This window comes from Herpailurus yagouaroundi, unplaced genomic scaffold (genome assembly GCF_014898765.1).
Source record: "Herpailurus yagouaroundi ecotype Mexico unplaced genomic scaffold, PumYag 250, whole genome shotgun sequence".
NCBI classification, from domain to species: domain Eukaryota; kingdom Metazoa; phylum Chordata; class Mammalia; order Carnivora; family Felidae; genus Herpailurus; species Herpailurus yagouaroundi.
Genome location: NW_024412467.1, coordinates 4717088 through 4728148, shown reverse-complemented (window position 1 = coordinate 4728148; position 11061 = coordinate 4717088). Strand labels below are relative to the sequence as shown.

General features: G+C 45.5%; 1 protein-coding gene across 1 annotated transcript; it reads right to left on the bottom strand.

Annotated features, from left to right (window-relative positions):
• Positions 1-1118: 1118 nt before the first annotated feature.
• Positions 1119-10182, bottom strand: PRL (prolactin). Its single transcript, XM_040460491.1, has 5 exons — positions 9975-10182; positions 9736-9917; positions 6945-7052; positions 4402-4581; positions 1119-2186 (listed from the first exon to the last, which is right to left on the bottom strand). The coding sequence occupies exons 1-5, from the start codon at positions 10180-10182 to the stop codon at positions 1995-1997; spliced, it is 870 nt and encodes a 289-aa protein (XP_040316425.1). The 3' UTR covers positions 1119-1994.
• Between the last annotated feature and the right edge of the window lie 879 nt (positions 10183-11061).

Below are 11061 nucleotides of genomic sequence, written 5' to 3'. Positions count from 1 at the left end.
TTCATCCTCTTCCTGCTCTACCTTTTTATTTCCTCTCTGTCAGGATGTTGGATGGAGTAATTCTTATTGTCTGCTGTCGAGGAATGCCTGCCAAAGCCCTTATGCTGCTGCAGAAACAGTCTGGCAATCCCACTGCCTTCTGCGGCCGGCCGGAAGAGATCGGCCCTAATCCCATGTTGCTTAGTGGCAGTTGGACAAGCTGGGCTCCCCCAATCCAGTCCCCTTTCTCCAGCAGGAGACCAAGTGTAGAAGGAGTAGGGTGTTAGGATTCAGTGGCCTAGCAGGGAGTATTTGCAAGGCCAACTCTCTGACAATTACTGACAGAGATAATTACTCATCGGTTCTAAAAGAAAGGGAAAGCCACATCTCTTTCCTCAGATTCATGTGTGTTCATGAGTCTAACCTCCCGATCCACTCTGTGTCTTTGTGGACAGGAAGAGAAGAAGATTGTCAGGAGACCCCGGGATGGGATAAAAAGCAAACCAGTATTATGGCCTCCTGGTTGTTTCCAGTGGTTATGATGCATGAGTTTGCTGTGGGTTCCCAAGGAGACAGATGACCCTGAGCCAGTTTTCCCCAGTAGGGTGCTGGCAGGGCGAGGACACAGCAGCAGAGAGGTTGGGGAGATACAGCAGGGGGCACAGCTGTGGGGGTAGAGAAAGAATCAAGCCCGAGTATTTTCCCTGGTAAATACAGTAGACAGTAGGGTGCCCTCACTTGTGAAGGTCCTGGAAAATCACAAGGGTGCCCCACAGGGAGCCACCTGCCACTCGAGGGAATTCAAGGTTAGCTCCTGTTGGCAATGAGGAGGCTACAGCGACACCGTGAAAGCCAGTGATGTCAGAACTTGACCATCTCTCCTCATCTCTATCCCCTTCCAACGTGGCCCAGAGAGATGGTGATCCAGAAGCAGGAGGGGGAGGAAACCTTGCAGAAATTGAACACATTTGCTTCCCCCTGGTAGGTCCCACGAGCCACAAAGGGGCGGAGGAAAACACTAAACAGGTTGAGTGTGAAATGGAGTTGAAAGTGGACTCGAATGGACTTTTGAGACCAAGAATAACTCAAACCTATGAGATGCGTCCGTGATGACGCCACCAGGAGGAGTTCAGTGCTACATGGTTGAGAACGGCCACTGGAGAAGGATAACACCATGACATGTTGGAATCTGCCCTGATCTGAGTGTTTGTGTTCCTCCCAATTTCTGATGTTGAAATCCTAAACCCCGGAAAGTAACAAATAGCAGCAGTAAGTGGGGCCTCTGGGAGGTGTTAAGTCATGAGGCTGGAGTCCTCATAATGGTATTAGTGCTCTTCTAAAAGAGACCCCGCAGGGCTCCCTGGCTCCTTCCACCACATGGGGACACAGGGAGAAGTCTGTGACTTCCCTGCCATGGCCTCCCCTGGCCAGGATGTAGAAGAATATTTCTGCTGGTTGTAAGTCTGTGATGTCTTGTTATAGCGGCTCAAATCTACGAATACGGTAGCCTACCAAGTTTTAGACGGCTCGGTAAGCCTCATACTGTGAGGGCACATCACAGCTTCATGGTGCTTACATTGTCTGTTCAAACATGGTGTGTGGCTGACTTTCAGAGAGTCCTGAGAGTTCCCTCTTTCTGGTAGCAGGACCAGCAGGATGCGTAATTATCTAATTCTTTGATTCTGGTCATTTGACCTGTAATAATTTACTGTGAACCTCAAGGAAGCCGTTAACGGTCTTGTTTCTAATGCTAGCTTCTGCTATTTCTGACAAATTTTAACAGGAACTGTTCAGTGGTGGTGATGGATCTTCTTTGGATTCTCTACTAAATGAAAATGAGACACTTTGATGAATTGCTTTTTTTGATTTTGACGTCTCGGAGGAGTCCGTTTTTATTTTTTAAGATGAGACCCATTACACCCATGCGCGCATTAAAAAGCTATAACACTAAGAGGAGCTTGCTGCGGGACGGATCATTAGGGACCCTTCCAGAAATAGATGGGACGGATACAGGCTTAGCAGTTGCTGTCGTAGACGATTCGGCACTTCAGAAGCTTGAGATAACTGTCAATCTTATGTGAATCCCTGCGTAGGCAGTGGAGCAGGTTATAAAAAGCAAAGAGGCGAGAGTCTTCATCAGCCATCTGCAGGGACGGGAGTCCGGACCAGACGGAGTAGACCTCGTTTTCTCTGACTCCGGGATGAACCTAGTCACCAAAAAGATAGCAACTTAGTATTACTAGTAGTCGCTTGTCTGCGTTCCCTCCCGTTGTCAAACGAAGATTTGGGGAAGAGGCATGAGTGTCAACGCTCTCTTAGAGGGAGGCGTAGATTACTGAGCTGGTGTATCAGAGATCTGTTAATAGTCCGAGCAGTAGAAGCAGAATTCAGATGTAGGTTTTCTAACATGGATGTGATCACAGAAGAAGCATTTCTGCCCAGGAGTAAAGAGAGAGAGAACCACAAAGCTGGTGTATATTGAGAGAGATTTAGTCTCAATGGAGTTGCACCCTACGTATATATGAGTGTGACCGAGGGACAGTGGAGGGGTGGCTTCAGATTTCTTCCTTGAGGATATCTTTCGTGTCCTGAACCTCGTCTCTCGTGTGTTCTTTGTTCCAGATTTCTTCTGATACGTCCTCATAATTACATTTACCTATTTCCCGCTTCACACCGATTCTCTTCTCCGTGTAGCGTATGGACGACAGACCTCAGAAATGATAGGGATGGCGCCTGATGCCTTAAGGTGCAGGGCATCTAGTGCTGACTGTCCCTAAGAGGATCTGCTGAAATAGGAGACAGTCACAGTCCACCCGGGACCGATAACCCCCAAATGTCTATAAGTAGTAGCCGTTTGCTTTTGAGGTCTCTTGGGGAGGGACATGCTGTGGAAGGTGCCCGTGAGAAAGAGTGAGGGTGCCAGCAGCATGCCCTTCGAGGGCAGGGGTCAGTGGTAGGTTGGGGAGCCTGACAGTGATAACAAAAAGACATGGAGGGACGTCAGGGTGGGGCTCCATGGTGCCTGCTCCCCGGGCCGCTGCAAGCCGAGAATGCCCCCAAGGACCCGGAGACCGAGTTGCCTGCTTGGCCACCAGGCAAGCTTGAGAGCTGCTGGGTACAAATGCAGGATAACCATAGACCCTGATCTGCTGAACTGTCACCTGCAGAGTAAGACTATTTTCAAGCTGGGATTCTCTCCTGGAATTTAAAGTGTGTGTGCAGCGTGTAGTGTATGTTTGTGTTGCCTTGCGTCTTAGGTTTAATTTTGGTGCTTGGGCTCTAAGACGAAATCCACCATGCAGGGGACAATGATATGCCTAAGAATAAATAAGTCATTAAACTGAAGTGTTCTAGAACAGTGTAGTGACTTCAGAAAGTAATGAAGCAAATAATTTGAAAACCCAGGTGTTTATTTCATGTCTCAAGGTGGAAATGTGCTGTAGGCTTCTCCCTGGAAACTGACAAGAAGGACACATGATGACGTGTACTTTGTAGAAAACAAGGGATGTAGAAAATCGCTCCTGTTATTCTTAAAGTGCTGTCTTTTTCTTTAGATGACACTGTCTGAGAACTTCATAAAGCTGTTCGGATGTTAACTCATTCGTGTTGAAAACATCCCGTCTGATTGGAGATCTATATTGCAAATACTAACTCCATGTAAATTTGACATTAGTAGAGGAGATGAAATGCATGAGTTTTAATTTTGGGGCCCCCAATGGGCTCTGATTTTGAAGCCCCTCCCCCACCCCACACCCCAATTTAGGAAGAGACAACTTTCTGCAAGTTACAAAACAAAGAAAATGCCAGAAAAGAAACACTCCTGTCTTTTGTGACCCACAGAAATCTAGTACTCGTGAGGCAGCATTGATGCCCTGACCCCATCTTTTCAGTCTCCTCTCTGTGACAAATATGTGCAGCGGGGTGGGGCTGGGGTAGTGGCACGAAACACCGTCTAATCTGATTTTGATTTTCTCTTTTCTCCCTTCCCTTTGTCCTCCTTTGGGGTGGGGAGAAAAGAGAAAGAACCCAACCAGAATTTCAGTAGCAGGTGTCCTGGGATACTTTGAGGAACATGTTTACCTTGCAGATTCTGTTCTCTATAGGTTTCTTCTCCTGGGACATATTGTAAACCCTGGTGCCCAGGACGAGGAAAGCCTTTGGTGGATTCCTGTGTTGTTTGGGGGGGGGGCGGGCGCGGGGAACGCTTCACCTGTCAGACATCACGGTAGCATCCTAAGGTTCACTAACAATAGAATCTGCCAGCATGAATTACTAGAGTCTTGCTTTATTTCATAGTCGTCTAAGATAGAAAGTGCCTCAGCTTTGGTCTTGCCCAGTGAGGTATTCAGAACTCACTTCCCACCATGGAGGTCACCTCTTTCATTAGTGAGAAAAACAAGGAAGCTCCGGGAGGCTTCTCACCTGGTGCACTATCTTCTCCATGCCCTCTAGAAGCCTCCTGTTTTGCTCCTCGATCTCAATGGCTCTGGACAGAATAGCATCGGGGGCTTCGTGCAGTCCTCGCACTTCCGTGACGAGGTGATACAGGGGGTCATTCCAGGACCGCAACACTCTGAGTATCACGTTCAGAAGGTCTTCGTGCTAAGCGACCACATGAAACAATCGCATTAAATAAATCATAACACAGTGGGTTTGGTTAGCTTGTGATTTCTGCTCCCAGAGGCTGCCCCGAATTATCTCTTTGTCCTTCGTGTGTGCGCGGAAAATATTTTGTAGGTGCTTCAAGTTGTAAACATAAAAAGCTGAAGCTATTGGCTTAAACTTTGTTAAAATTAGAAAACAATCTGGCTGATTTGAATAACTGCTTCATCTAATGAGGCTTCTAGTTTATAGCATGAAGGATTTTGTTTTCCCTCGGAAATTCTACCATCCGCCCACTCAGTGAGTTCTTTTATGTTTGACAGCTTTGCTGGTCCCAAAAGAGGTTTGCTGGAACTCGGTACGCACCTGCAGTACCTGACTCAGGAAAGACGGATTCCACCAGTGTCCATGACAGAGGGCCCAAGTCCTTTTCATCCAGCGACTCATTCATACGAATGACTCAAGTCGTTCTTTAATGTATTCGTTTGTGATTTGTAATTTTTGCTCCATGATATTACAACAAAGAGCAAAGAAGACAGGGCATTCGTGCATACGCTGTCCTCAATCTAGACCAACCCCTGTCCCTCTACTGCTACCAGAACAGTCTCTTCTGTTGACCCGCTCAGGTGAATAACAGGGCGTATGCCAGCTGTAGTCTGCAACGGAAGTCAAGGGACGGTTGCCCCCTGTGGATCCCACAGGAGAGCCTTAGGAGAGGGTCGTCTCTGATAGAAAATACTTGCTTCCCTGAGGTCCGCGAACTAAGCTAGTGTAAAGGAAGTGAGGAGTAGAGAAGAATCCAAGTGACAGTGCAATGGGAACATGTCCTCAGATACAAAATGGAGGGCCAGGCCGCACAGGGAATGGCCGTCTGGTTTTGCTAAGGCTGTTGTAGCATCATGAGTAAGAGTGAGGGCTTAGAATCGGATGGTGCCCGGACTCACAACTCCTGTCGTTAGTCCAAATTCTGCAACCTCTCAGAGCCTCCGTTTCCTTACCTTGGCAAGTGTCCTCACGGTGCCCTGTGTTCTGGGATTGTTTTTGGTGAGGATTAAATACAGTGCATGTAAATTGCTCTGTGAAGTGCCCGGCAGTGGAGTGGCCCTCAATAGATTTTAACCCCTCCTCCTTCTCCTTCACCCTTTCCTTCATTTTAAAGTTCTTTTTGAAAGTTTATTTGTCAATAGAGTGCAAACGTGGGAGGGGCAGAGAGAGAGGGAGAGAGAAGATTCCAAGCAGGCTCCTTGCTGAGAGCAGTGCTGTCACAGGGAGGGGCTCGATCTCATGACCTGAGCGGAAATCAAGAGTCGGTCGCTTGACTGACTGACCCACCCAGGTACCTCGTCCTTCATTTTATCACCACCACCACCACCACCACTATTACTGAGCTTAGAGGACAGAAAGAATGCTGGTACCATTAACAAAGCTGTGAAGAGAATCAGATTGTATTAACGGGGGTATGTGTGTGAAGATAGATGCTTATTTGAAGTCACGTTAAGACTGTGACCGCGGCAGAGAATCAGAAAGGAGAGATGACAGTGGTCAAAGAGTTGGGATGAATGACTGGGGCTTCGTATGCAGACTTTGTTGTCATCAGAACAGAGGCGATTTTTGGAGCCGTGAGAAACAATACATGACATTACAGGACAGAGGAGTCAGGGGAGAATGGAGAGGGAAGTAGGGGTCAGGGAAGCAGAAGCAGACTCAGAAGGAGAGCTTTGAAAATCAGCAAGACATGGCTCACCTGGGACAGTGCTCAGTGTTGTTAAATGCTGCCAGTGTAGGAGCCAAGGGTATCGTGTAAAAAATACAACTGCACTTGCATCTCTTACATACCCATGATTTTGCAAACCTTCTGTTTTATGCATGGAAGTCCAATTTAGTGCAGGCTTTCATACAATATAATACATGCAACCCTGGGTCTAAGGCATCGGTTAAAATAATGGTGTTTGCATCAACAACTTACAGATTTTTTATTTTGCTGCTACAATCTTTTTTTTTTTTTTAAGTTTATTTAAACTTGGACTCCATGGTGGACTCCATGCTGTCAGCATGTGTATGTGTATGTGTATGTATATATAACTCATGATCCCTAAGATTTTGACTTGAGCCAAAATCAAGAGTCAGAAGCTTCACCAACTGAGCCACCCAGGCACCTACTGCTACAATCTTGAGCCAGCATTTGGGTTTCACCACTGATTCTTCAATGACATACTGTCTTTTCTCTTTGATTGCTTTTCCTCCATATTTGTCTGTGTGTGCAATTAGCATTACCTACTGTGGCACTTCTAAGAACGTGTAGCATGGTATTACCAGTGCACTGCCTCAGTGGTATTGGTGAGAAACGCGGATAAAAGACTCACATGGATCTGTTGGGCTTGCTCCTTGTCCTCAGGGGTAGGGAGGGAGGAAGTGTGACAGCTGTTGATGGCCTTGGTAATGAACCCCCGGCCCTGGGCATACCTTTTATCCTGAAAGCAAGCAAGCAAATGCAATTAGTTATAGGTGTTTGAGCATCCGTTAAATGAGCCCATTACCAGAATATTAACACACTTGATGTATAATCTTTTATTTTAAATGAGAACTACATGGAAAACTGAAACCAGAGCATTGAGAAAGTCACCCTTTCTCTGTGTTTTATTTATTTTGGACGTGCATTTTTTTTTAAGTGTAACTCTTCTAGTCCCACCTTCTCTCCTTCTTTGTGATTTACTTGTTTAATTTACCCTTTCCACAAATTACTACTTGGAAAACAAACACTAAAAAATACCAAAAATATGAAGCATTAAATATTTTGTTAAGTTTCCTTTTTCTTTAGTATTTGAGCCACTGTTCTAGTGCATATATACCTATTTTTGCCATTTAGTATCTTATTTACCAGGGGTCCAAGCCAATATGCACCCCCTAATAGGCATTATTATCAAATTACAACTTTTCTTTGCCTGATACAGTAAAACCTTGGATTTAGAGTAACTTGTTCTGCAGATGTTCTGCAAGATGAGCAAACATTTCTAATGAATTTTAACTTGATACATGAGCGATGTCTTGCAATATGAGTCGTACATATTGGATCACTGGATGTCATGTGATCACAACCAAGCCAATGGTTCTTGAAATTCGCTTTGATATACGAGTGCTTTGGATTACAAGCATGTCTCCGGAATAAATTATGCTTGCAAACCGAGGTTTTGCTGTATTTGAACCCCCACAACTATGCCTCACCATGTTCATCATAGATGCATAATACCATTTTGTTGATTGCGACCAAATGGTAAGTCAAAAAAACAGGGCATAAAATTTTAGGAAATATTAATCAATGGACTCAGAATAAAAAACACACACATGCACACACACCTAGCTAAGACATCGACATAAAAGTAATCTCTACGAAAAGTTGTGAAAATTAAGGAGATAACTGTGAAGATGTGAAAGACAAAAGATAGCCAGTCAAAAGTGGAGGAGGAAAGAAAAACCAGTGAGTGAAGAGAACTATGTGTATGTGTATGTATATATACATATATATACAATGTATATATATATATAGTGTCCATGTATATATACTATATATATATACTATATATATATAGTGTCCATGTATATATACTATATATATATATATATACATATATATATATATATATATATAGTATACATACATACAAACATTGATCCTCATTCTTTATGGCGACGCTTTGATTTACTGAACCTCTCATATGTATACTGTCTGCTCCTTGATTGACCTAAAAGAGTTAAGATACAACTTTCAAAGTACTGTAATAAGAAAGAGAATAATTGTTTCTGATTCTAAATCAACCCTTCTATTCTAGTTCTAAACCTATACACTGGGCATCTCAAAATAACACTCTATAGCATTTTGGGGTTTCAGAAGAGCTATCATTGTTTTCCTGATATGGATTCAGCTTAGTTTAACTTTGTTCAGTTAACTCTGTTCTGGGCAATGAGACTGTCATTTATTAGATATCTAGTATGATAGGTGAAGAATGCCTAGGGAGACCTGTACCCCACAGTCAAGGACAAGAAATCAGCATGCTTTCATTTTCTCAAACTCCACCTGAAAGTGCTTTTTGCCAGGTGTTGTTATGAAGGGATGTTCCCCCCCAAAATTCAGTTGAAGTCCTGACCCCCGAAGTACTATATTTGAAGATATGGAGGTAAGGAAGGTTAAATGAACTCATAACAGTGGAGTCCTGATCCAATAGGGATCAAGAAGAGACCCCAGGAGAATCCCCCACCTGCACCCTCTGCCACCATGAGGACAGGAAAGAGGCAAGCTGGGAAGATGTGTGCACTTCTCAGAACCTGACTGTGCTGGTGTCCTGATCTCAGACTTCCAGCCTCCAGAACTGTCAGAAAATACATTTCTGTGGCTTAAGGCACCAACCTATGGAACCCTGCAATGGCAGCCTAAGCTGGCTAATACAGGTGCTGAAATTTTTTAGGAAGTTTCTCTCAAGAAGGAGAATTAAAGGAAATTTTTATTTTTTTATTTACTTTTAAATGTTTCTTTGGGTGGGTGGGTGGGGGGGGGGGAGAGCGAATCCCAAGCAGGCTCTGCACTGTCAGCACAGAGCCAGACATGGGGCTCCATCCCATGAAGCATGAGATCCTGACCTGAGCCAAAATCAAGAGTCAGACGCTTAACCGACTGAGCCACCAGCCACCCCTAAAGGAAATCTTAAAAGAGTTACTGTACTCTAAGAATTCTTGAGGTTTCATGAAACTGTCCCCTTCTTCTTGTTGCACATTTTGCTAACCAGTGGCTTTTTTTTTTTTTTTTTTAATCTAAAATGTGTGTGGTTTGATCAGGCTCCTGCACCTTTCTTTCTTTTTTTTTTTTTTTTTAAATTTTTTTTTATCATTTATTTATTTTTGAGAAAGAGAGAGACAGAGCATGAACAGGAGAGGGTCAGAGAGACAGGGAGACACAGAATCTGAAACAGGCTCCAGGCTCTGAGCTGTCAGCACAGAGCCTGACGCGGGGCTCAAACTCACGGACCGCGAGATCATGACCTGAGCCGAAGTCGGCCGCTTAACCGACTGAGCCACCCAGGCTCCCCGCACCTTTCTTGTGTCAAGCGTAGGACAGCCCCTGCCTTCCCGGGAAGGCTCCTTCTGGGAAGAGGCAGTACTTACAAACTCGTTGAACATTTCCGAGGACAGGTTGTGGATGTAGTGAGACAGGATGACCGCGCGGTCGAACAGGTCCCGCAGGGACACCTGGCAGTTGACCGCCCCGCTGGGACAGATGGGCAGGGAGGCCACGCTCTTGCACAGGAGCAGGTCTGACAGCAGCAGCAGCAGGAACAGGAGTGACCCTGCTTACACAAAACCACACACCGCTCTGAGGTGACCTGTGCGCCTGAGGCCATCACCGGCAACCTCGTCCCAGAAGCCTTCCCTCTCCCCGTCGCCCTTGGCACCTTCGGGTTCTGTAACAGCTGGGGCCGGGAAGAACCCACACCTTCCACCGTGTGACTCAGGGTCTATAATTATATTTGCACAGATAACATAGTTTGAGAAGCGGGTTACTCCCTGCATCTTTCTGTTGCTCCCGGGAGTGCTTCTGTACTCGGCAAACATTGGGAGCTGAAATGAACTCTGAGCCGGGGTGTTTAAGTCATTCCTAGAAGTTAGTTCAACGTCTTGGGGGTTTCTGCAGATTTTTGGTAGTCGGGCTGTCTGTGAGGTTGTCATTTTTTTTTTTTTTTTACATGTATTTATTTTTGAGAGACAGAGTGAGACAAAGTGAGAGCGGGGGAGGGGCAGAGAGAGGGAGACACAGGATCGGAAGCAGGCTCCAGGCTCTGAGCCTTCAGCACAGAGCCTGAAGTGGGGCTTGAACCCACAGACTGTGAGATCATGACCTGAGCCGAAGTCGGACGCTCAACCGACTGAGCCACCCAGGCGCCCCAAGGTTGTCATTTTTTTTTTTTTTAATTTTTTTTTTCAACGTTTATTTATTTTTGGGACAGAGAGAGACAGAGCATGAACAGGGGAGGGGCAGAGAGAGAGGGAGACACAGAATTGGAAACAGGCTCCAGGCTCTGAGCCATCAGCCCAGAGCCCGACGCGGGGCTCGAACTCACGGACCGAGAGATCGTGACCTGGCTGAAGTCGGACGCTTAACCGACTGCGCCACCCAGGCGCCCCAAGGTTGTCATTTTTTAACTCCGTGTTGACTAATACCTGAATCTTAGACCCTGAAATAGCACACCCAGCACAGTGGATCTGTTTGTTTCGCTTTCGTGACTGATGAGGCTAAACACGATGGACAACTGCTAGTATCGAGTACGAAGAGAACCTAACACGAAGCGATACGGTGGCCTCGATCTGCTAACTCACCTTAATAACCCCCGTGCACTTGCTTGACACTTTGCCAAAAGCTTTGAATTTTTTTTTTTAATTTGTGTTTCCCAGTAACCTTGTAAGAGCTTCGACCTTCATTATTATCATCAAATT

Coding starts and splice junctions, on each gene's coding strand:
- PRL (XM_040460491.1), bottom strand. CDS start 10,182: ATGTTTGCCGAGTACAGAAGCACTCCCGGGAGCAACAGAAAGATGCAG. Junction 9,918..9,974: donor CTTCTGGGACGAGGTTGCCG/GTGATGGCCTCA, acceptor TTGTGTAAGCAG/GGTCACTCCTGTTCCTGCTG. Junction 4,582..6,944: donor AGCAAGCCCAACAGATCCAT/GTGAGTCTTTTA, acceptor GTGGTCGCTTAG/CACGAAGACCTTCTGAACGT.